Source organism: Lepisma saccharinum, chromosome 7 (assembly GCF_977018435.1).
Source record: "Lepisma saccharinum chromosome 7, izLepSacc3.1, whole genome shotgun sequence".
Classification (NCBI taxonomy): domain Eukaryota; kingdom Metazoa; phylum Arthropoda; class Insecta; order Zygentoma; family Lepismatidae; genus Lepisma; species Lepisma saccharinum.
The window spans coordinates 7,488,614-7,516,013 of NC_139235.1; the positions used below are offsets into that span (position 1 = coordinate 7,488,614).

The 27,400-nt window shown below is 36.8% G+C and overlaps 2 protein-coding genes across 2 annotated transcripts; one reads left to right on the forward strand and one right to left on the reverse strand.

Annotated features, from left to right (window-relative positions):
• The first annotated feature begins 341 nt into the window (after positions 1–341).
• On the forward strand, positions 342–14,235 carry Past1 (putative achaete scute target 1). The gene is made up of 6 exons (XM_083124931.1): positions 342–1,274; positions 4,972–5,080; positions 6,004–6,168; positions 10,056–10,209; positions 11,349–11,519; positions 13,396–14,235. The coding sequence occupies exons 1-6, from the start codon at positions 472–474 to the stop codon at positions 13,599–13,601; spliced, it is 1,608 nt and encodes a 535-aa protein (XP_082981057.1). The 5' UTR covers positions 342–471; the 3' UTR covers positions 13,602–14,235.
• A 6,222-nt stretch (positions 14,236–20,457) lies between these two features.
• On the reverse strand, positions 20,458–22,313 carry LOC145990117 (uncharacterized). The gene is made up of 2 exons (XM_083125774.1): positions 22,262–22,313; positions 20,458–21,097 (listed from the first exon to the last, which is right to left on the reverse strand). Exons 1-2 carry the CDS (start codon positions 22,264–22,266, stop codon positions 20,482–20,484), a joined length of 621 nt encoding a protein of 206 aa, XP_082981900.1. The 5' UTR covers positions 22,267–22,313; the 3' UTR covers positions 20,458–20,481.
• Positions 22,314–27,400: the final 5,087 nt, after the last annotated feature.

Genomic DNA, 27,400 nt, shown 5'->3' on the forward strand with positions numbered 1-27,400 from the left:
AAAAACGCCTGGTGTTTCTCAAGTTTATTAGAGGTAACATCGTGGAAATATGTACATGAAATAATTCGAAATAAGTTTCAATATCAATCTATGTAAAATTTGAATTTCAACCTTTTCCGAAATGTTCTAGGGATTCCCTAATATCACATTTCCACCGTTTTCCAAAACATAGTATCATTTCAAAATTTCATACATGCTGAATTATATTTCGAGCTATATATTCTGCAAATGTCTGAATTTTATTTTATCGCTTTTGCCTTACGTCACATGACAGGTGATGACATCACTTCAGATTTTATCAGATTTTACGTATTCCGAATAGCATGAAGTGAAATGCCTTTTAATCTGAGTTGACGCAAACGCAAGTGGCATCTGCTCGCTAGCTGTTGTGGTGGCACTGGGCGTAGCGATAGTGAACCTTGACGTGTGTTAGTGTATATTTTAGGCAGAAGGGACCATAGAAAAGGAAAAATGTTCAGTTGGTTAAGCAAAGAAGAAAACAAGAAAAGTCCAGAATTATTTGATAATGTTGTGGAAGGTTTGAAGAAAATTTACAGAACAAAATTATTGCCTTTAGAGCAACATTATCAGTTTCATGATTTTCATTCTCCGCAATTAGATGATCCAGATTTTGATGCTAAGCCTATGATACTATTAGTAGGCCAGTACTCAACAGGTAAAACAACGTTTATAAGGTACCTTTTGGAGAGAGATTTTCCAGGCATACGAATTGGACCGGAACCCACAACCGACAGGTTTATAGCTGTAATGCATGAAGAACAAGAAGGAGTAATTCCAGGAAATGCATTAGTTGTAGACCCAAAAAGACAATTCAGACCTCTTTCTAAGTTTGGAAATGCATTTTTAAATAGATTTCAGTGCTCGCTAGTAGATTCACCAGTTCTTAAAGGAATATCAATAGTGGACACACCAGGAATTTTGTCTGGTGAGAAACAACGTGTGGATCGCGGTTATGATTTTACAGGAGTATTGGAGTGGTTTGCAGAGAGAGTTGATAGGATAATACTTTTATTTGATGCTCATAAACTTGACATTTCTGACGAATTTAGAAGATCTATTGAAGCATTAAGAGGACATGACGATAAAATACGAATAGTGTTAAATAAAGCAGATATGGTGGATCATCAGCAACTTATGAGAGTGTATGGTGCTTTAATGTGGTCATTAGGTAAAGTGCTGAACACTCCCGAAGTTGCTCGTGTGTACATTGGCTCATTCTGGGACCAACCACTGCGTTATGATGTTAACAGGAGGTAAGTTAGAAATAAAATAAATGAAGGTACCAACATTTTTTTATTGGTAAACCTACTATGGGTTCATCACACTACTTGCTGTCACTTCTGAAATTACTAACATGGGTAAATGTCTGTTATATCGGAGACACATTTCTTCATTTGGAGCGATTTTACAATACCGGGAATTTCTCCATTTTGTTTGAAATTCGGCATACTCACTAAATTAGGGCTCCTAATCACGAATCTGAAGATAAAATTTAGCGCTCACGTGTCAAACTTGCAAAATGAGAGGGTCAGTCATCGCAACCGACAATGTACAATTGCTCATTATTTATCGCAAGATTTTCCGTTTCGAATACTTAAAGAACGAAATATATATATTCCTGATATTACTACGACCCTAAAATTTAACTATGTTTCCTAACCTAACCACGTGCCAATGGTTCATGGGGCTAGCGCCAATGGTCCGTGGGGCTAGCCATAATTCAGGAATTTCTATACGTGAGTGCCAAATTTTAAGTGCAGATTCGTGATTAGGAGACCCAAATTAGTAAGTATCCGAAATTTCAAACAAATTGGAGAAATTCCCTGTATTGTTAAATTATACCCTTCATTTTTACAGAAGAAACTATTTAAGGAAATGGGTTTCTGTAGCATTTTGAAAGTTCGTGGAGGTATTTTCTCACCGTAGAATGCTGCACAACAAGAAATAAGCAATTTTGATATAATAAACTTGCATTTTGTGCAAAGTGACAACATTATGCCGTTATTTCCATTATGTACCTGCAGATGGGGCGGGCGTCGAAAGTCACGCGGTCTCGCCAGTGTTTCCAAATGTGCCTTTTTTTTAACTATGCTTACGTAACCTAACCCAACCTAACCTTGCCGGAAATGGTCCGTGGGGCTATCATGAATGGTTTTTGGGGCTATCCGTCAATGGTTCATGGGGCTATCATGAATGGTTTTTGGGGCTATCCGTCCATGGTTCGTGGGGCTATCGTGAATGGTTTTTGGGGCTATCCGTCAATGGTTCATGGGGCTATCGTGAATGGTTTTTGGTGCTATCCGTCAATGGTTTGTGATGACATAGTGAACACGAAAGTTGATATTTTTCGGTTAAGAAGGTTGGTAACACTGCATACCCACTCCAAATCGACAAAAAACAAGCACGAAGTGCGATGATCCACAGCTGTGGGCACAATATTGTATGTTCCGTAACGGAAGAAAGGAACTAAAAGAATTGATCTTAATGTGAAAAATCGAAGTTATTTTCGTGTAAAAAGCATAATGGCACCTTCAAATATGTTCCGCAATACACAATTGATAAGTACGAACCATCCGAAACACAAAATATCCGATTTTAATGTGTCTCCGATATAACAGATATTTACCCTAACATGTAAATAGAGGCCAATAATTTTATGACCAATAAACTGTTTTTCTATTGTGTAAGTAGGTTGGGTCATTAGGTTTTGTTGCCTTAGTATTTCCATACTTTCTTTCATATGTTTATTGCGAAGCTATTTTCACATCTTTTCTCCCAAATTAGTGGTTTTGAAACTTGTTAATTCTGGAATTATATCATGAGAAAGTTAAAATGTTATTTAGCATTCAGTTCATATTTTACAAATGTTTTCCTCATTCTCCTGTATTGTCAATCATATTCCTTCCTCCTGAAAAAATGTGACAAGAGTATCTTAATAGTGTGAACCTGGAACAAAAAAAAATGTCTATTAGACTGAACCAACCCTCCTTTCTACTAAAAAGTGCAAAATTTTGTTGATATTAAAGGTGGCAGATATATCATGCAACCAAAATCATCACATTACTCTCTGTGTAGATGCTGTGTGTTCTGACTATGTAACGTTACGTACTTACGTTTGCAAGTTGCTTGGAGGAACAAATCATTAACAATATCAACCAGAAATATTTATCTTATGATTTGATCCTGTCTTTATGGTATCTAAGGTCGTAGGGTTGTAATTTGGGGATTTACATTGATTTTCAGTTAAGTCAAGTGTGTCTATATGTCCAGTTATTGTTAGTCTGTATACTAGTGAATTTTTTAATATAAAATTTTCAAACGAAAATAATTTTTTAGTTTAAATTTCCCACGAATTCCGGGATGGATAGCCCCAAAAACCATTCACGGAATGTTCCGTGAAGCAGATAGGTAAATATGAATGTCAAAAATTGACGAAACTAAGACGTTGTAGGTGTAATAAACTTATAGGATAGTAAACTTTTACCAAAGTCTTAAAGCAATGAAAAGAGAGGGTTGGGAATTGTCTTGTTTTTTCGATATTTCGAGTAGCTTTGTAATAATAATAATGAAAAAGAAGCTTCAGTTAATAAATAGTCAGTTTTTTTCAAGATTCAGGGTGGTTCGCATTCTGCCTTTCATTTGTTATTCTTTTACTCCCACTGGGCTGAGAGCATTCCTTTGTGAGAACAGAACTTGGGGAAGATCTGCGCGAAGTGTGTGCAAGACATTACGTAATTTGTATTACAATAACAAGCATTTTAGTGCAAACATCGGAGCAAATTGACAATACTGGAAGTATCTTCAATTGCTTTCAAATACGGCATACTCACTAATTTTGGCCTCGTAATCACGAATCTGCAGTTAAAATTTGGCGGTCACGTCTAGAAATTGCAAATTAAGTCGAAAAAAGTGGGTCAGTGAACGGAGTAAACACCCTTGATTTATGAAGAAAACAACTATTTTTTGCAATGATTAGCATTTCAAAACTATGTTTCCGATCACCCGTAATTTTAACTATGCTTGCCTAACCTAACCTTACCATGAATGGTTCGTGGGGCAAACATGATTTCCACCTTTACGCAAGACACCCTTTTCTCACATGCAAATGAACGCTTTATGCAATGGGTCTCGCATATTGCACAACACTTGAGCAACATTGTGTTATGACTACGATAGCAAGACCGTTGTGCGGAAAGAAGACGTCTTCATATCAGAAAACATGGTTTCCATGTTAGTGTATGGAGAATCATAGCGGTAATTGACAAGGTTATTTTGCAATTTCTAGACATGACTGCCAATTTTTAACTGCAGATTCGTGATTACGAGGCCAAGAATAGTGAGTATGCCGAATTTGAAAGCAATTGGAGATAATTCCGGTACTGTACATTTATACCCAAACATCTATTATTCAAGTGTGTGTATGTATATATATATACACTGTGTATTATAATGAGGGTAAATTAAATGCAGTACAATAAGTATTACATGTTGAATCAAACCTACCAGTGAAATAAGTACATTCACTAATTCAGAAAGTCAAATTACACACTTACATTGGTCCAACAGAACCAACGTAATATGACACCAGTTATGACATTCTTACTGGTAATGAAAATGGAACTGTTTGAAAAGAATAATTGTTAAAAGTATGTAAGTTAATTTATATTAACCACAGCTAAAAAAATAAAGTTTGGTTATTAAGCCTAGATCTTAATTCCACACATTCATGTTTCAATAGCATTTGTAGGGATCTTATTTGACTGCCAGGGGAAGGGGAAATTTTGTATTGTAGATTCATAGGCGTTTTGTTCTAAATACATGTGTTAATGCAGGTACTGATACATAGTGATCAATATATCAAACATAAGTATAATTTTTTTGTGGTTTTATACTCTTTGCCAGATTTATTCAACTGGAAAGTATTCACTTGCAATTTTTTTCATTGCCCAGGTTATTTGAGGATGAAGAACAGGATTTATTCAAAGACATGCAGTCTCTCCCACGAAATGCTGCACTGAGGAAGCTTAATGATCTCATAAAACGTGCTCGATTGGCTAAGGTAATAACTAGTGAAGCTTTTACATTTGCTTGTATAAAATAGAGAATTGGTAGTTAAATATTTCACTACAAGAGTTCCTTTATACTTACCTTTCCTATCTTTTTTTAAAAAAATGTATGAATGCATGTATTAAAGTAAAATGCATTTTATGCAGTCACTGTATGTATCAGATATACTTCCCACAATCTTAAAATAATATCTGTGAGAAATTAAATGATCCAATCTTTATCCAGATATGGTTAGCACACTTTCTTGTTATTATTACAAATTGGAAGTGATTCTAAATTATGGGGCATAATTTATTTTTCTGTTTCCTTTCATTAATGCGGTATCATGTTGTTCCTTACACAATTTATTTGTTAAGCTTTTTTCATGATGAACATGTAATGTTTCTCATATACCAGTGATTTTCACAGGATTGGTTGTTCCATAAGTTTATATTGAGGATAACTAGTTATTCCAAACATTCTATCTGCTGCATAAGAAAAACATTTCAATAATGTCAGTTTTCTTACGTGTAATTTTGGAATAGTGATTTTATTTTTTACCAGCAGAGAGTATATATGTTCTGCCAGTGTGTTTGAGATGTGCTCTACCCAGAGAAATTTCAAACAATCTTTATATCTGAAGATGTTTTCTTGGGATATCAACCAGGTGATGTCCGGATTGAAGATCCCTTAAGATGAGAGTGATGTTAGCTCTCGAAAGCTCAGAAGCCTATCCAGAAATCACCTGGTTGATATCCTGGAAAAAAAAACCTTTCATCATTTACCGTCAGGAAAGCTTAAATAATTATTTCAATCTTATATCTGTTTGTTCAATGAGAAAATTGATCTGCTTTGCTGTTTTGTTATTATGAAAGTGTTGCATGTATGTGACCGCATTGAACCGTTCTTTACAGTTGTATTTATGTGAATTTCCAGGTTCATGCGTACATCATCAGTGCTTTGAGGAAAGACATGCCTTCAATGTTTGGCAAAGAAACTAAAAAGAAGGAATTGATCAAGAACCTCGGGACAATATACGACCAGCTTCAGAGGGAGCATCAGATATCTCCTGGCGATTTTCCAGATCTCAAGAGGATGCAAGTATGTGCAAGTTCTAATTCTATGCATAATTCAAACTGCTAAGTAGGGTTCTCCATTCTGCAACGTGTAGCTGATTTTGAATTTATTAAATATTAGTAACACTGCTTTTATTTTGTGTCTGTAGGGAGTTATTTGCTAAAAACGGCATTTTAGAATAAAAATCTTCATTAAAAAGTTGCGTACTTGCAGAATGCCAGTCAAAAAGTTGGACATGCTTGTTGTAATTGATGGGAATGATATAAGTTAAATGAAGTTTATTTAGGATATACCAGTAGGAAATTTTTCTGATGAAATATCCTACTGGTCCTATGTAAAAATTTAAAATGTCCATTAAAATCCTGTATGGTTATTTGACATTTGCTTTACATCTGATTGTAATTGGCAGAATTTGCACTAAATTAAGACTGTTTACACCTACATTGCCTGAACTTGAAAATAGGTTTCTATGTCTGTGATTATAGAGACATGCATATTTCATTTTTGACAGAAACACAAACTTTTAAATAACATTTCAAACAGTGCGAGGTACATTTTCCTACAATATTTTGTCACAAAATGATGCAAAATGAACTGGAAAATGTGAAATAAACAAACACAACATTTTCAGTTTACTTACAGAGAGAACACTTTCTGAAGTCACATTTATCCTGCAGGTTATGTAAACACACAGAAAATTTGTTAATTCTGCTGCAAATATTTGAGCACAATAATAGACTCCTTTGCACAGGACTAAACTTCAACACACTGATAACTGCATGTGCTATCAGAAAGGAAATGTTTATTTTGTGTAATAAGTATACTTTTTGAATCAAACGATCATATTCTTGATTTTAAAACCAAAGTTCCATTTTATACCCTGCTTTTGATCCCTGAATGTATCCAGTTTTTGTACCGAAATCTTGATCTCATATTCACCATAAATAAGTGGGTGGGCTCTGTTGATGGTAAGAATAAAGTAACTCTGATTATTCGCTCAACTTTTGCACTGGCAATAAACTTATGTACGAATGAAGGAAAAGTTAATGTTTTTATGTGATCATTGAAATATGTGTGAAACTTCGTGAGGTTTACACTAGAATCAAGGTAGGTCTTTCAGTAAAGGACATAATATGTAGATGTTTTTTTTTTCCAGGGAGGGGCAAGCGAGATAATTTTTTTCCAGGGGGGGCAAAGGAGGCAAATTGCTCCCCATAATACTGATGCCCCCTAAAAAGAAAGCACTATTTCAGTCTGAAAGTATCGTGTTTCTTCAATGAATTTATAATAATTAACATAAATTACTGTGACTGAAATGAAATATATAATTTTTAGGTGGTCATTCATTTTCTCGGACGTTCATGCTGTGGCCACACACAATTTTCATTATTGCGTTGTATTGTAAGAATGTGCGGGGTGTAAGGGTTGACCTTCCACATAGTACACCCAATTGTCAACTTCACTTCCACGTAGTACACCCTGGACTGCATTTTGCAGACAACCGAGGCTCTGGCGACTGGTCCCATGCCCGGTATAGTTCAGTGTGTTGTCCTGTGTTTTGTGTGCTGAGTGCCTCAGCCTCAGCTTTTAACCAGGTCAGAATATTTTAATATTTTAGTTACGACACAACATTACAGTTGTTATTTTAGTTATGGTAAGGGGCTGGACCTTGTATAAAGTGACTGGTGGAAAATAGCCTTAGTGCTGACACACCCAAAATTTCAAATTCCATTGAAAGTAAATGGGATTACTACAACCCAGAAGTGTCAGTGACTGTACTCCTGTCTGATTTCATGTTTTTCAGAACTGTTTTATCAATGTAAAATATCAAAGTACACACAAGAAAGTATTACACACAGTAAACACAAAGTGAAATGATAGAGAAACATGACACAAGTTTCTTTGTTCAGGTTCAAGAACAATGGAAGTTCATTTACATTGAAGTGGCAGTCATGCAGGATGTTGCCTCATTTCCTTGCTTTATATTTACTTTCCTATTGCCACAAAGTTTGAGGAAGTGACTGGTGTTGCAAAGAGCTTTTTTCTTAAATATAATTTAAGTAGGATGGTGTATTGGTTGTGATGTTACCAAGGACATTTTGACGTTGGCTACATTGTACGCTTCTGTTGTACAATTACATTACAGCCTTGGTGCTAAAGCAGTATTGGACAATGTGGAAACTGCATGACTCGCACTGTTATCATGTAGCCTTTATCCTTATTGCTTTCTCCATTATTGTTTCAGCTGGATGTATTGACACATTTAGGATTATTGATCTGTGTGTTAGTCCTCGCTGATGATGTCAGTGGCTGATAAGGTAGTCATGACTTCATGAGATTTATATCTTACTTGTTTGCAGCATGTGATAGGAAAGTTTATTGGGCAGCTTTTGATCAAAAGTCTTGGGGCCCAACATATGCAGTACGACCTAATGCTACATAAATCATATGGTTGTTTACTTACAGTTCCCCAATGTTAACCCACAGTGTTCTTAGATAAGATAAAGTTCCCCCACACAGAGGGAGATGTGTTTGAATTGCTGTTTTAATAGACCACTGTATGCACATATAGGCTAATTGGTACTGGTCCAACAGTTTAAAGTGGGTTCTGAACCACTGTGCCATGCGGCTCCACCAGGTATTTTTTAGGTGATGTGATCAGCACCATGCTCCAATTGTCTTTACCTCCCTCCCCCTGTCTTTCCCAAGGTACCCTGTTGTTAAAGGCTGGGTGAACCCCAGAACTGCATTGTACAGTGACAAGCACAGCAATGTTCCAGCACAACAGTCAGATGCTCCACCATTGCTCCAATCTTCTTTGGATGACAGATAATTTTCACGCAAGTTTTCCAAATGACAACCTGCTTCCTGTATAAAAAAAATAATGGTAATAAGATATTCACTAAAGCCTTGCACAAATGCTAGGGCTTCACGCCACATCCTGTTGAAGCCAACATTACATGTTCATTTCTGTGATCTAGTGATTCAAACTAGAGTGTAATGTGTCTGTAAACTAACCATTGTAAACTACCAATGGGATGCATAGCACACCACACATACTTCCTCAATGTGCATGTTAGAATTATCCATGTGTGGACCAGAACTTGGTGCTTTGATGGTGGCTGCATTATATATGTTAAAGCAGATTTGAAGGTTGACTTGATACTTTGAAAATGAAACAGTGTATAGTACATCAAAATATTTCCAAATTATAAAATATAGTCTCTAATTAGAACTATATCCTATCGATCTGCTAGAGTTTTGCTTGGAAAATATTCTTAACTTCCCAGATGATAATTATTTAATTACAAATCAATGCTGTTGCGAAAATAATAAAAATTGTGCAGTTAAATTGGAACTGACATTTCCAGCTGATACATTGTCACAGCTCTAGTTTTACGTTATCACAACTGAATGAAAAATTCACATTTACAAGTGACTTAAGGTTTTTTCAGGGTCAAGCTCTAACATTCTTAAAAAAATCATGCTAATACTCTTATGCAGGTCCTGCTAGTATTGATACCAATACTACCAGTTTAAGAACACTTGTAGATGTTAAATACAACTTTTTCTTGTCAATTTTATCTTCAGTTTTGCTTTGTAACATAAACTAATTATTCTTGAAGGCATGTGATTGTGGTCAGCCATGCTGTGTGTCCACTTAATGTATTGGTAGATCATTGAAGACTTGACTCTAGGTTTAAAACTAGATCTTGGTCACTAAAATTACTCCTGTTGAGTATTGAACCTGATAGCTCGTGGGTAAACTTGTAGTGGCCCTTTCTAAGTTAACTGAAAATGGATTATTGTGTCCTGGACTGGCCCGCATTTCATTTTTAGAAAACGTTAACACTGAACCATTAAATGGTGATGTAATGAGAACAACTTGGAATTTTTTTCTCTCTTTGTAGGAACAACTTGTACATCATGACTTCACTAAATTCCACCCATTGAAGCCTCGATTGCTGGAGATAGTGGACCGCATGCTTGCAGAAGACATTGCTCGTTTGATGGCCATGATTCCACATGAAGAAACTATGAAAGTTTCGGAACCTCTCATTAAAGGTATGCTTTCCTCCTCGCCTGTGGAAAACCATTTTTTATGAGCATTGTTTGTTTTTATTGACCCAATTTGTGTGAGAATTTATGCATGTTAGGTTTTTCAAATTTATTCCCTGATTCATGAAAATTTAAACTGTATTGCTGAATTTTCCATGTAACCTTTTATGTATGCTCAGGTTTAAATTTCTCGGTGTTGTAATATTGTGAACTGAAGTAATGCTTCACATGTGGTGTTTTGTGTTTGTGTTGCAAATTGAATAGTTTTTTCCCCGATTAATTTTTAAGAGCCACTGCTTTGATCTCGGGTGGTGATATTTCCAATTTATCCTGTCTGGCGGTCTGGCTTGCATCGTCTGCTGCCAAGAAATATCCACCAGTGCTGCCAGAAGGGAGAAATTGGAACTATCATTGCCAGAGAACAAACAAAAGCTATGAAGCACTACCATCCCCATCCCAGATACTGTAGCCTCTGTTAATGAAGGCAGTAGCCCTTTAAAATTAATTGCAAAAACAATATAATTTTCAACGCCGAAACACGAAACCGTCAGAGGCAGGAAAGTGCAAAGGATGATGATGCTGAAACACTGAACACACCTTTTAACAGACCCACCATGAAATGGAAGTAGTGATGGTTTGCTGGTGGACAAATTGTAGATGATTCATTTTGTTTATTTTAAGTACTTCACTTTTCTGCCCCTTTGACTAGTCACGAAGATGAGGATGAATGGTGGTGCGAGAAGGTGGATGAAGGGACAATCACAATATATAAGAGATGACAGCACAAGCCCCAAATGCAGTCCAGGATGCATTAATAGATGGAGCAAATCTAATTCTCTTGTTAAGAACATCTTCAGTTTTCATCTTAACTGACCTTTTTTTTAGGGGTTTTCATTAAATAAATATTTATTTTCTTAATTGCTAATTTTCAACTTTACCTAAGTAGCGGTCGAATAAATAAAGGTTAAGAAAAACAAAAGAAATAGGTCAAGAATTTTGGATTTATTTTGGTAGACACCCTGTTAATGACCTTGACGTATCCACCCAAGAAATTGTCATGTATGCAATGCGTGAAATATATTTTTTTGGTCTCAACTGGATGTATGGTCACCCTGTATTGAAATTCAAGTTTTCTTCTATTTCAGGAGGTGCATTTGAAGGAGTGGAAGACACGGTGAGCCCGTTCGGCTACAAGAGAGGAGAGGGCATTGACGCTGGTTCAGGGGAACCTGAGTGGATCGTGGCAAAGGAAAGATATAAATACGACTCCATGTTTGATTCCCTGAATCCCATCGACGGCAAGATCACGGGAGCAGGTGGGTGTCTTAAGTAACAACTTGTTGCGCCGGCCAAATTAAAATGTGCCGTGTGGGATGTGCGTAATGTTTCTCGCAATTAGAGAAAAGGAACAGCTGTGCTGGATTGGGATTTGGACGCGAGCCAAGGGAAGTTCACTTCCAGAATGGAATGTCCTAATTAGCTTAATATTACAGGCTGCATGATGTGATTGATAGCAGCCATCCTGTTAGAATGACAATGACCGTTCTGCCCTGAAGCTCCAATGAATATTTAAGGGAGATTTGGGAGTTAAGTGAAATATGGAAACGACAGTTCATATATTGATTTGGTTTATTTTAATTACTTTTCAGCCATTTTTAGCTAATCGTTAGAGGCACATATTTAAGGTAAATTAAAAAGCAAAATTTCTGGTTCAAAAGCGGTATGTAAAAATGAGATTTTGGTTTTTATATTGTGAATATAATCCTAAATTTGATTAAAAGCTGCACTTATTACAAACATTAAATATATACCTTCTAATAGCACATTTATGTAGTTATGTAGAGTATTAAGTTGATCCTTGTATATTACCTTTTGTATTTGGGGGGAGGGGTGCTTATCAAAGCAAGGTGTTTAAGTATAGAAATGTTGGAAATATAATACAGTAAAACCTCGTTAAGCTGGACTTCGATTAATCTGGACAGTATTGCATTGCTTTATATTTTACTGTACTGTATAGTGTACTTAGGCTTATGCCCTTTAAATACATCATAATAAACATGTTTTTTTGCTATAAACGGAGTTTTAATGCACTTTCTACTGTTCTTTTAGGTTATTTCAGTTAATCTGGACTTTCGTTAAATCGGTCAACTTATCCCCCCATTAGTCCGGATTACCGAGGTTTTACTGTACCTTCATCCAAATTGAAATTTTAAGTGTTTTTGCAGTGTTTTTCCAACCAAGTCTCACTGGTGCTTGTGGGACTAGAATCTTTTCATTACCCATGTATTGCAGCATTATTTAAATAAATGTTAATTATATTTAACTGAACCTCCTCACCTATAAAAAATGGGACCCCTCTATGTGCATTAAATTTATAACCCTATTTATTTTCTTAAAATTGATGAAAATTGTAATGCAGTTCTTTCTATATGTGTTTTGTTTGTTAGCATGGTAATAGAGCAGTAGTTCTTAACTTTTATTTCTAATGAATGTCCTGTAGATATCGTTAGTGTAGCAAACCCCCTACTGTCGAAATAACAGAATTCAAAGGCCCAGTTATGCATGAAAATACTAGAATTCTTCGACAAGTTTTATCTCATTATAAAACTGGGAAAAATTATATTTTTCTTCGTTCAGTGGAAAATTAGCAGTTCTGAGGTTGCGGGTTTGAATCATTCAAATGTTCCTCTGCACGTATGCTTACATAGAGCAACAGAGCTCAAGGACCAAGAGTAGGGCCTCGAACCTGCTCTATTAAATTAACTTGAAGCCCTGACCCTTCCCAGATGACCTATGGCAAACTTGGCATAACTTAATAGGGCATGACGTGCCAATCCTGGAAAGAAAGAGTCCCATCTCTCTGCACTCATTTTTGAGTTAGTTATTAGACATTTTTTCTGCCAGGACTTGACCCTGTGTTTGAAGTATAAAAGTGATCAAATATTTTTTTTTTTTGCTCATAAATATATTTTATTAGAATTATACAATACATTACAATGCACATATTTTATTGTAATGATAATAAATTCATGAAATGCAGCAAATGCATTATTTTCAATAATTCATTAGCTTGCTATTTTTTTTGTTTGCATCAAACATTGAGATTATTTTGATTTAAGATTCCGTTCTCTGTGTGGTGACTAAATTGCACGTGAAACAAAAAACTTAATTTTAACGATTTTTCTTTTCCAGCCGCAAAATCTGAGATGGTGAAGTCCAAGCTGCCAAATTCTGTGCTCGGAAAGGTCTGGAAGCTTTCAGACATCGACAAAGATGGTTTCCTCGATGCGGACGAGTTTGCGCTGGCCATGCATCTGATAAATGTGAAACTAGATGGACACGATCTTCCTTCTGAACTTCCAGAACACTTGATGCCACCATCAAAACGCAATTTCTGAAATTGCTAATATGAAGGGAAAGGCAAAATGCCATTCATGTTCTTGTAATGCTGTCAAAGATTTGTTTTGGCCTCAGGTGATTTTTATATGCAAAAGAAATGTTCATTTTCAAATATCCTAATTGAGATAAAAAAATCATTAAGGGGGAGATATTTATAATAAGATATATTTATACACGCTACACTTTGTACACAAATATATGAAAAATGATGAGCACTTTAGGAGCATGTTAATGTTATTATGTATAAAATTATATATGGAATGAATAAATGTTTAGTGCAATATGATCACAATTGCAACATGCTTATAAGTGGATTAGTATTAAGGAGGCAGTTACCAGTGTTGAGATTCCAGTATTAATTTTGGCATGAACAAAGATAAATTCTTATAACTACGCAAAGCAGGGAAAAAAGATTTTTAAGCATTCTAATGTTTATTTCAGTATCCTATTTTGAAGGTCAAACATTTATTTCAAAATACCTGTTGTAATTATATGTAAGTATATTATTAGAAATATATATTATATATATCCATGGTTATTTTGTATACTACTGTCCATATGTTTTATTGTATGTTGATAAGTTTTCCATAAATACAGGAGCTGATGAGAAAGTAGTTTGTTTACCCCTTTAAAATTTAGTATCCCAGTTGCTAGGATTGTTTATTTTTCCTTTATTTTGGTCTTAACTTGGATTTACATTTGTATGTAGTCTGACAGTTCGGGGTTGTAACGAATGCCTGACTTTCAATGAAATCGTTACAACCCAGCAGTGTCAGTGACTGTCCAACCCTACAAATTGTGTGCAATTTTTGCTACAGGGCAATTACATAGTCTTGGCCGTAACAATTTCAAATTTTGACCTCGTGTATTCCTTAACCCTTAACTTCCCACGTGCGGTCTCGCAGACCTCTAGCGTTTGTTATTTTGTTGTTTATGTGTAGGGGTGGGGTAGCGCTGTCTAGTTGTCTCTTCCCGAACCCTGCATTGGTTTAAGTCGTCAGTGCCCACTTGATCGTGACCTTGAGCGATATTTATAGCTTTTTCATGCTTAGCGGTCTCGGAGACCGGACCTGGTCCTGTGTGTTACAGATTCATTGCCCAACCCATCGTCTACTGTGTGTGTTACAGACCCTGATTTTGAGATACTAAAATGGTTTGAAGATCCTTTAGGAAGTGATGTGCGATCAGACCCCACCACTATGCATAAACAACAGAATAACAATAAATGCTAGAGGTCTGTGAGACCACACGTGGGGAGTTAAGGGTTAAATGCCTAAGGTGTTAGGTTCGGCTTGTAAGATTTAGATCTCTTAACATAAATAATACATTTAAAGTGTATTCATGCTAAAATAACCAAACCTAACAACATAAGCATTCCTATAGCATTCAGCAGTTAAGTATTTTTTATATTCATTTTAAAATAGAGGTCTGTGAGACCGGACCTGGGACAGAATGTGACAAAAACATGACCTGGGAAGTTAAGGGTTAAACAAGTCACATGGAAGCTTTGCCTCTACTTGAAAAATTAGTATCTACATGTATTTTTATATTGTTATATTTATATTATTATGTTGTTATATTTGTGCTATAATTATTCTCTGTATATTAAAGCTGTACTATGTAAAACTTGTGGATGCAAAACTATCAAATCTCTTTGAGCAAAAAGTGCTCCAAATTTGCCTGTCAACCGACCCAAAAAATACAAACTTCCATTGCCATTTTTTTAAAAATTATTATAAAGCCCTTTTTGCTGAAATCTGGACTATTCAGTTTAACCTGAAGTTGCTGAAGGCAATACCGGTATATCTGATAGAACCTAATCAAAAATCAAACATGACAACATTTATAATAATAAAAATTGATGCTTTGACGAAATATTTCTATTTCTAATAGTTTTTCTGTTATGATTTTAACTTTGCTGCTGGCATCATACCAGTAGTTTCATACAGTCATTTGCCGGACCCCGTGGCTGAGTGGTTAGCACATCGTGCTTCTACGCTAGGGGTCCCGGGTTTGAATCCCGCTCGGGCATGATTGTTTGTAAATGTCCCATCAATTTCATCACTCATCCCCATCTTCGCAAATTAGCCAAGAGGAACAAACCACGAAGTAAAATAAATAAATCAATCATACAGTCATTCATATTAAATGACTAGCCTAAATGCATTTCTTACAATTAACTTAGTGTCTTTTTAAATTACGGAGCACTTTTCGGGGGAGAATTTTGTTGTGGAACAATATTGTCATCCTTATATCAAAGGCATGTACGTTTGCATATTTGACTGATTTTATTGGGTTTTTCAAGCTGCTGTTAGATATTTTATCATATCGGTATTATTTTTCAAATTCTGCATACTTTAAATTTGATCTAACCTTAATTTTTCCATTGAAAGTTATTAAAAACTGGAACTTTCTCAAAATTTGTCTTTGGCGTAATGGCGATGATATTTTCACCTAGTACACAGGTATTGAACGAATGACAGCACTATTGATGGACATAGAGGTTCCTGATGTTTCACATGGTTTCAAGAAGGTGCAGCCAAGCAAACATGAGTGAGGCAACACACAACATGCACTTCCCTCTATAATACCTACACTGCTTCACAGCTTGCTGCATGAACTAAAAAAAATGTAACTAGTACTTGTACACAGTTCTGACCATATCCTATTTATTTTTCTTTCCAATCTCTTCACGGAGCAGTTGAAACTGTTTAGTAGAGCTGTTTGGTAAGTGCAGCATTTATCGGATCATTCCCAACCACTTCGTTACGTACGGGCTTTATGGGAACAATCACTTTTAACCTAATCAAGTCAGCTCAGTCGAGCATGTTAAGTGGTTGACTTTAGAACTAGCTACTGAAGTTCCCAGGTTGGAGTCTCGTAACACCACCATACACAATAAACTAAGAGGTTTTATGATGTCAAATGCTTATGATGAAATTAGTATTTCTGTTTGTAACTGTGTGTTCTGTTGTAATATTTTATTTATTTATCAATGGTGCAATTCTGGGTTGTATTATAAAACTGAGCACCCACTTTTTTTTCTCAAATATTAATAAAACTGGAAACTGGAATAAAATGTAAAAAACGTAGTGCTCCCCTGTGCTTTGCACCACACCATGAAGGCATATAGCGGGTGTGGAGTTAGGGCCCCACACTTTCTTGATCACAGCCGAAGGTGGGGGTGATGTGATCAGCACCATGCCCCTGGCCCCCCATAGTTTCCTTCAGGTACCTACTTTGTATGATGCTGGGTGGGTGCGAGAGCCACTTTAACAGATGAAAAGAATCCCGGCTCTCTCCTGTCGGGGATCGAACTGGGGTGTCTCGCATGGTAGTCAGACGCCCTAAAAACTGAGCTACCGTGGTTGAAACCGGAATAAAGAAAAATGAAATAAGAAGTGACCAGATTTTAATGGCAGAGTAAAATTTTCACCAGCCTTAAAAAAACAACTCTGCCGTAAGCTTATCGTCCATGGAGACTGCATCAACGCACCACCCCAAACCTCAGAGTGGAAAATTCCATGTTACTTTCCGAGGGTAGTCTGTTCGCCCATGTATTGTGTCGCAATGCTCTGAACCATGCAATCGCATTTAATATTTTCTATGCTTGGCTACAACGGGGCCGAGTATAATGCTTGTCGGAGCTAAACAAAAAGATGCGGAATTACGCGAGAGTGCATTTGGAGACGTGGCCAACGGAAAATTTTCCACCTTGGAAACCTGCATGCATCTGGCACAGAAACTCCATGCATTTCTCTGTAGTGGATGTTACACCATTTAATTTCAATAGACTCGGACAACAGAAGTTCTTTTGCCACGTCTCTGTGGGCGATAAGCTTTAGTCAACAATCTATTTTTCTGCACTTCTTGATGGAAATTATTGTGGTGATAATTGCTCCAGCCTTTGTGATGTTCCCATGCAGGCTAAGAGGGGGATTGGTGGGGGGCCCTAACATCCTTGACTTGGTATTTGTAAAAAGAATAACATTAAATATAGAAAAAATAATGAAAATAAGAAAGTAGCTGAAGACATTTCCCCCATTATGAAAATCCTGGGCATGCCAGTTCTATGTTTAATCCTTAACCAGGCGTGCCTTTTTATCACCTTAAGTAGGCACATGGGGGTAAATTTGACCCCCAAATATAAAATAATATTTACAATAAAGTAAGATTCATATGCACTAAAGAGAACTTTTATGTGATTTAATTGACTATTTTAAAGGACTTAAAGTAGTTTTTGAATATAAAAAAGGGTTGGAAATAATTTTTTTTAAATAATATAGGCAGGCATTGAATTTTCACCATTTCAAAACCTTTCCTTGCAAATGATAACTGTAAAGAAAGTGGGGAATAAGAAATACAATTTTTTTTTAGTATACACTTCAAATATTTGTGTAAATTTAGCAATATATACTATTTTTTTTAAACAAATAAATTTTTTTTAGAACATTTACCCTTGAAAAAATGGATGTTTCAATACATGTCAATTTTCACAATCTCTCTTGTTTTAAACAAATAACTAATTGGACCACTGTATTATTTTCCTAGATCATATATTATGTCACATAAACTTGTTTTGTCTTTTTAACTATTTCTTCAGTCAATTAGGCATCTCTTTCCCTTACAAATTCTCCGCGCAATATTTCTATGTACATATTAGTATTTTCCACAGTGATCCTCATCGTAGTGTCATCTATGACAAGTGAAAAGTCTCCATAGCAGATTTGGCATTTTTTGCACTTGCACGTGATCCAGGAAGCCGTAAAACAATGTTCATACTATTTGTGTGAACATTCGAACATGAGCACGGAACTTTTTTCCATCGAGTTATTTTGTTTTTTCCCAGGAAATAAATTCCATCTTCTTCCAGGATATCATTCAGTTCATCACAATTTGTCTTAGAATTAGTATCATGTTCTGAATCATTTCATGATCTCATTTTGGAGTCAATTCTTCATCTTGATCACTTCAGATGAATTAGGTTCTAAACAGTGCCGCTGTATATGCTCCTTCTGTCTTGCATAGGGTAGGTGGGGGTAAAGGTCCGCAGTTTTTACGTTTGATTTTTTGTCGATTTTTGGTCTTAAGTTTTTAATCTCAAAATGTCATAAATGGATACCTTATTTATACAGCTAAAATGAACACCAGTTTTAGAACCCGCAAAGTTAATGGTTTAAAGTAAGAATTTGATTTTATCGACATAAGCAAATTCGGACCTTTGCCCCATAGCATGGGGCAAAAATCCGCAGGTGTACTATGTTGCGGATTCTTGCCGCACACAGCAAGAAGAAAATTATTACAATAACTTTTGCTAAATTTACTGTATTAAACTGAATTATGATAAACATAGAAAAAAAAAATAGTCTCTCATTTTAAATTGAAAAGTAGGTATCCCAAGATTTCAATAACTTTAAAAATTAAACTCAAATAACTTTAGAACAAAAACAAATCACTCAGATCAGTTTTAAAACCTATCATGTCTTTGAATCGAGTAGAACTGCTTTGAATCGTTGTGGACAATTTCCTCACAACATCGTCTTTATGAAAGAACGATCGTTCATCAGTTTTCTTGAATCCCATAGTTTGCGGAGCCCTTTTGTAAAAGACACCGATGTAGCCATCAACGTCAAGTTCAATGATTTTAGCCACGTACAAATGGAATGATGATTTAGTTTTTCCATACACTTTCACCACAACGAAGTCACCGGGTAGAAGTTCAGCTGGAATGTTGTCATATTCTGATTCATCGCTGGTTACTACAAATGCAGAATCATCGCTGCTTTCGTGAAGGGAAAATTGGGATTCTGATTCAGACGACGACACAATTTCTTCATCAACTCTTTTCTTCGGGTTATCAGTACTTTGAAAGAGTCTCTTCTTTGATTTTTTTGATTCGTAGGCGTTCTTCCCGTGATCTACCGTTCCCTGCCGTAGTGCTTCAAGTTGTTCCTTGTGTGGTGTCGAAGTGAGAAGAGTAGATTTTAGGCCTCTTCCTGTACGTTTTCTTCTAATATTTAATTTCGGGAGTGGAATAATATCATGGGGAGACACTGATGACTGACGAGAACTAGAAGTCCCAGGTGCAAGATTTTGCAGAGCAGCTCTGTTGCTTGTCCTATCAACGGAAGAGGAAGGGACAGGAGTAGGATTTCCTAGAGCAGCCACGTTGCTGGACTCATCATTCCTTGTTTCTACAAGAGCAGACTGAGAGTTTTCAGGCAGACTATCTTCAAAGCAAATTCTTCCACGCAGGTCAGGATCTTCAAGATCAACAGTATCAATTTCATGTTCTTGTTCTGTTACTGAGGCTGGTAAAAAATCTTCATCATTAAAAATATTGATATCTAATGGATGAATTCCAGTCACTCGAAATCCTTGAGTAGCTTTTTCTGCTGTGGCTGTTTTCTCGAATGCTCGATTAAATATACCTGCTACGTGGTACTCAGTTAATAGCTGACCAGGATTCGATGTGATCCAATTGTCACATAAATCATCATAATAAGCTTTCAATGGCCTAAAGAAAGCACGATCCAAGGGTTGGGTTCGGTGGCTGCTATGAGGAGGAATACTAACCATGTGTATGTTGTGTTTCTTAGCTGAAGTAATAGCCTGGAGGGAAACATGTGATATGTGATTATCCAAAATAAGCAAAACTGGGACTTCTGCAGAGGGGTTAGTGTGTTTTCTAAAATGGTCTAGATAAATTAAAATGTTTCCACATTCATATAACCAGAATCTGTCACAGCCATTGCAGAACCGATTGGCCCATCTTTCAGAAGAAGCGGATTGTTTCTTTTTCGTGAAAATATGAAAAATGGTGGGACGTGATGTCCTGTAGCACTCATCGCACAAGCAACTGTAATTGTTTTTCCTCTGTCAGCTGACACATTTTTTTGACACTTCTCGTTTACCTTTTGGAGCAACATGTTTAGGTAATTTATTTGGGACGGTTTGGAAACAACTTTCGTCCATGTTGTAGATGCGGTTTGGCGGAAAGTGGTATTTCTCCAGGATCTGTTTCAAATTTTGAAAATATTGGGTCAATTGTTGCCTGTTGAATCCCATTGTTCTAGCAACACTTGTCTTTCTCGGAGTTCTCAGAGAGAGATGATTCCTCTTCATAAACTCCCTTGTCCAGTCTCTGCCAGCTAACTTAGATTCCTTTGAAAAGGAATGCGTGATTCCATTTCCTTCTGCATATTCATAGGCAAGGAAGCATAGAGACTTCAATGTGAGTCCATAGAAACGGGCATCCAAGTCTTTAAGATGTGTCACTATTTCCTTTTCTTGCTCGGGCGTGAACACACGTTTGAAACGTCCTAGCGACCCAACTCCATTGCCAGCTTTCAATCTTTTACGAACTGTTGATTCATCGAACCCAAGAACTCTACCGATTTCTCTTACAGACATGCCATCTGCTTTCATTTGTTGTGCTTGTTGAAAAAGAGCATCGGTCAGTGGTCTCACTTCTGCTTTCTTTCTTTTGTAGTTCCTGCAACGAGAAAATGAGGTTTGTATGAGGACTTCTAGCATTAGAAAGTATTCTTTATCAGATATGTTATGTACATTTGACAATAATTGAGTATATTCCCACGATTGAATTTTTCCTGTTGAATCAAAATTTTGCGATGTTGTTTGAGAAATACGGTAAGCTCTATTTTAGTGCTATAATTAATTCAGATGCTATCAACACAAAATGTCTAATTTTGCTTCCACTTTCACATGATTCGACAAAGCTACAAAGAGAAAAAATTTCAACAATACCGGTACCTCAAAAAGTTCATGAAGTTTAATATGCAATTATAAATTAATACAGAAAGAATTTTTAAAGACAAAAAATTATTTAGCAATTCAACATGAAACCTCAAGCACAAGACAAAACTTGGCAATAATTTAGTTGGTCGGTCTATAGCCTTGAATTGTTAGCCTTTTTTAGACATTGCTAATACAGTATATTCCCAACAATAATCTTACCAGGTTGTTAAACTATCAGCAGTTAAACAAAATAAGCAGACCTAAATAAATGAAGCCATGTAGAGAGAAAATAGCGCAGTTTCTGTTTTAGATATGCATTGTTACCACACAAACTCTACTTACAAAAAAAAGGTAAAGTGCTCCCCTGTGCTTAGCACCACGCCATGAAGGCGTATAGGGGGTGTGGGTGTAACGCCCCACACTTTCTTGATCCGGTCATGAGTGGGGGTGATGTGATCAGCATCACGCCCCTGACAGACATTACCCTCCAGGGTTTCCCCCAGGTACCCATGTCATTCTACTTACAGAGAAAAATATGTTTTTACAACCATAATTATTTATATAGATAATTTATATAGATATTAACAATGTAAGGTAGAGCAAATTTTTATGAGGAATTGAATATACGATTTGAAAAATTATACGAATGGGGTAAAAGTCCGCAGCGGACGTTTGCCCCACTCTCTCAGCGGATTTTTACCCCATATCGCCATGTTATAAAATGCTGCCAATTCCCGCCAAATAACAGCATATTTTGGTGGACTTCCTCCATTAAATGATTAATAAAGCTTTATACATAAACACACAAACATAGTAATACATGAACCTATAACCACGCCAGTGTCAGAGAAGTGGTTTGTTTATTCCAAATTACATCAAACTATACAAAAACGTAACTTACCTCATAGCTGTAAAGGTTTTTGTTCTAGGAACACCACACTTCGTACGTCCGATCTCCTTCACTATACCTCGTGATCTGAACAACAGTGGTGCCAATTCAATTCAAAGCCTTCGCAAAAAAGCCCTGCGGATCTTTGCCCTCCGCGGACCTTTACCCCCGACTACCCTACTCCCAAGTTTTTGAACGATTCTTATAAAAATAAAACATCCACTGTAAAACCCAGTCGCACAACACAAAACAAGTAAAAACTCATAAAATATTTCACTCGTGAAGCACAGTAGGCAAAAGTTCCAAAAAATTAATAACAAAAAAAATCGCATACGTTACTAGGCGTTTGGAGGTAAATTTGAGCCCCATCAACATTGGAACAGCTTGACCTTGCTGCAATTACACAATGAAGGAAATGACCTTGACAGTTGAATCGGACTGTTTTAGGAAGATACTAGATAAGCTAGCAGTGTGGCCAACCAACAAGAGTGGGCATTAAAAAGTACCTACCTGGGGGTCAAATTTACCCCCGTGCGTCTACTTAAGGGTTAACATTGTGACAGGTGGGGGTATCGTATTTGAGTAAATGTTCCTAGCTGGAGGAGGGACTGGAATCTCATGCACTGTTTTGCAGTGTTTGCTGTGTGGCATTTACAAGTAAAAAAGTAATTAAAAAATATATACGTACACCCAACGGCAAAAGAAATGGTATGCGAATTGTCCATCACTATTTTCATTCAGTCCGCTTTCCACAATGTGAAACCGTGGATTGAAATGAAAAAAAAAAAACTAATTAGTAGAAGACAACATCTGCTTCACACTAACAGAATTACCTTGTTTAAAACAACACGGGATATAGAATATAAAAGATGAAAACTGCGATGGACAATTTGCCTATTATTTCCTTTGCGGTTTGCTGTACATCTGATTTGAAGAAGCTCTGTCAATTAGAAGCAACTATGTGGTCTATTTGGTAGGGCATCTTACTGCCACGGAGGAGACCGAGTGTGATCATCTTTCAACAATTATCATGACGGCCATCACATTTAGCGATTTGCAACTTCTTTAGTTTACAAATGTGAAATTACTTGAAACATGCCATACATTGTTTTTTATGACTGCATGGATGTCAGTGATTCAGAATTAACTCTTGGTTTGTGCATTTCTAAGAGAACATAACCAGAACCACTTAAGGCAAATAAAAAGAAATACGGCTTTTTGTTTTTACTGTTAGTGTCCTTTCTATTACTTATCGGAAGTTTTTTTTTTCTGTTTTAAGTTCCGAGTTTCTGCATTTGTAATTTTTCCTTAAATATTCCATTACCCGAATCTGCATGTCACCCAAAGGCATCCATCCATATTTCAGTATTGATGCCCCTGGGCACCGTTTCTATAAATTTCTTTTTTTTGTGCAAGTGATTTTGTTGGGTAAGGGTGATATATTTTAAGTAACAAACCCTATATTTAGCCATCTTTTCCTGCTTTTGACTTTTTGGGGGAGGGGATATTGAGCCAAGAATTTAGGTGCATATTTTTATGCAGGAGGCTGTATGAAAATTTGGATGGCAAGAGATTAACCATCTCGCCTTAGGCCTTGTCTTGTAGAGGCCTGTTGCACCCTGGAGAATAGATTTTAGCTTTTGTATTCAATTTATTTGCTTCCTCTTCTCCCAACAACCTCACTGTACCACCATATTTGAAAGTGCCGACCTCCATGGTTCTCACAGAGTGCTATGACGCCAGAGGTCACAGGTTCACAGGTCCGTAGCTAGAGGGGGGCAACTGCTCCCCACCGAGAGCCTGCTTTGCCCCCCCTGTGAAAAATACAGAACACATTCCTACCTGGAATTCTCACTAATCTTTACAATTATATCATTTGTTACTCTAGCAACAGTACAAAGGCACTTGTTGATTTTGTGATTTATTAGGGTGTATAAGATTCTGTAATGTCGTATCAGGATTGGGGGGGGGGGGGAATTCCCTTCCAGATTAGACTTCGGGAAATGATTTCACAATTTTCAGTATCTAGAACGGTTGTAACATTTTGAGTAGTCTTGTATTAAAGGTGCCTAATGTGTTTGGATGTTTTTCATGGATGTGTTGCTATGAACTTTGAATTGCTTAAATTTTTGTTTCCCAAGTTTACCTTTTGGTAATAGTGATTCATGTGGTAGAGAGAGGGAGTGGATATTTGATTTTTGTTACTTTGCGTTGCTTTTCTGCCACTTCTAGCTAATCGCAACAATGAAGGATGACATGAAATTGATGAAGAGACACTCATAAACAGTGCTGCAACTACAGGGGCATTGTCCCCCTCCCCCTGACCTTGGACGGAAGTTCATTCTAGGGCATGGCCATAGGCAGGAAAAAATTTCGGGGGGGGTTTATTCATAATTGTTCCCATGGGCGTCGCCAGAAATTTGAATAATAGAAATAATAACAATAATTGTAAAGGTAAAGTGTTCCCCTGTGCTTAGCACCACACCATGAATAACAATAATTGTACAATAATAATTAAAATTTCATAATAATAATAAAACAATTTTATTCCATAATAATAATAATACTAATAATTATTATTATATTATTGTTATATCCTTGAGAGGGGCTTACTCAATCCAGCAGATGAGTGAATATCCAGCACAAGTTTCTTTTTGTTTGTTTTTACGTTTCATACAGTGTACTTAAATGCACAATTATTATACTTCGTCATTAAACTTTAGATACCTTCAAGAGAAAAGCTTTAAAAGTTAAATGGAAATTTTAGTCATAAAGTTTTTGTTGTTTGACTTTAAAATTAATTTTTTGGAATTTTGAAAAGTGTGGAACCAGTTATTCTTTTTAAAAACTTAGCCTGGTGCATGGATTGTAACCTCAATCGCGACCGTAATGCGCTACAAAACTGGAGATCCTAGGTTTGAACTCCTATCAAGGGGGATTTTCGACTTTATTGGACAGGGGAATTTAAAAGCTGGAAAGGGAATTTTGGAACAATCATAAGAGAATCTTCAGTCTATATTCCTTGTGACGCAGGAGCAACACTGGAAAGATGACAGCAGAAGTGATAATGGAGGGGTCGCGGGTGGGTTACGATTCTGAGAATAAATCCTGTTTCACTCAAGTTTCAGAATTCCATATGTATGAAAATTCTAGCTCGATCGTTTCAACATTGTCTCCTTGTATTTTTGTGATGCTTCGAAAAAAAATTTGAAATTTTGTTACAGATTTTGGTTTCTGAACTTCCATTAATCCAACATGTCAGAAGTTTCGGGGGGGTTTGAACCCTAGAAACCCCCCCTCTAAATACGGCCATGTTCTAGGGGAAGCAAACATTGAAATAAAAAAAATCAAGACTAGCAGAATCAAAGAATAGCAGGACAATTGGATACTCGTGATGGAATTAGTTTTTACGTGTTTCTTGCATTTTTCTACCAGACGGTCAAGTGCACTTGCAAGGGGTAAAGAGGGGCAATTGCCCCCCCTCGATTTCAAATTTTATACAAATAAAAATACATTTCGTAAAATTTTCTTCCTCGCTTCGCTCGCAATGTCTGTCTGCTATTCTTATAGTCCAAGTTCAGAGTCATAGCTATGGGGCGGCGGGAGTCGACCCTGGGAGCCAAACGATCTATATGAAAAAAATATGTTAAAGAGAATGCCATGGCGCCCCATAAAATTATTGTTGTGCTTATTGAAACAATTTCTTTCTATGAAACTTAATATGAAATTTTAATGATGACACTGTAATCCAAGAAGTTATTGATCAATCAAGGGGTTCCTATTTGTTTGTCAGGTGTCAAAACATGTATTTCAACTATAATATAATACAATTCACACAATATTCTGCAAAAATGGTTAACGTAACCAGTAGGCAAACGTTGTCTGTAGTGATGCAAGAGTCTCTCCTTTGAAAGAAATAGAGTCCGTGGTGGACTAAGGGACCCATGTTTTAATGTTTTAGCAAGTACAAAAAAAATGTATTAAAATTTTTTGCAGAATTCATCAAAGTGTAGATAATATATAACCAATATTATTTAATTAATTCGATGTTTCTTACGTAACACAACACAATGGTGTTGTTGGATTCTCGTTAGATTCCTTTGTGCGTAAAAATCTTGTAAACTTGAAATTAGAGATAATCATTATGAAGCATGATTTATAAAGGGCTCCCTTAATCAGTTCTGCAGAGAGGCCCAAAGCTGTTGGTACATTTTAATCGTCATTAACATTATCGACCTGTAAATATCAAGTAGATACAGTCCCTATTAGCCTACCTAGGTATTTATGTTAAACTTTATATTCTTTGGCAATCTGGAAAGGTTGCTATTTGATGTTGCTCGAGGTTTTTTTGTTCGTTGCAGTTTCAAGATATCATTCCTTTTCTGTTACTTGTCTCTTTTGGGGGAGGAGGCAAGTGCCTCTGTGTACCTTGCTATATCTGCCAATGCGACACAATATATTAAAAATTTGCCCCCCTCTAGGATTTGACTTCGCCCCCCCCCCCCAGTGGCCGCGGTGGCTCAGTCGGTAACGCGTCTGGCTACCATGCTCAAGGTCTCGGGTTCGATCCCCGGCCGGTTCAAATCCGGGAACTTTTCTAACGATGGAAGCGGCCCCGGCGTCCACCCAGCGTCGAATAACATGGGTACCTGGGGGAAACCCTGGGGGGTAAAGGCGGTCAGGGGCGTGATGCTGATCACATCACCCCCACTCACGACCGGATCAAGAAAGTGTGGGGCGTTACCCCCACACCCCCTATACGCCTTCATGGCGTGGTGCTATGCACAGGGGAACACTTTACCTTTTTACCCCCCCCCTTACAAAGAATTCCTGGCTACGGGCCTGCAGGTTCACATACCGGCCTTCGTGGGTGTCCCTTCATCATATTATCACTCCTCATCCTCATCGTCGCGATTAGTAAAAAGTGGCAGAAAAGAGTCGCTATAAATAACACAAATCAAATCACACTTGAAATCAGATGGCATTCTGATTTAATTTATATATCATCATCTCAATCTCAAACAGCAGTTCAAGAAGTGATAAGAATAACAATGTAACGATTGTTTGAACAAACGAGTGCGCAGCTTATCTTTGCCGACTGAAGTTCAAAACGCCGGGTTCCAAGGTCGTAGCGCAGGCTCGTCTCGCATG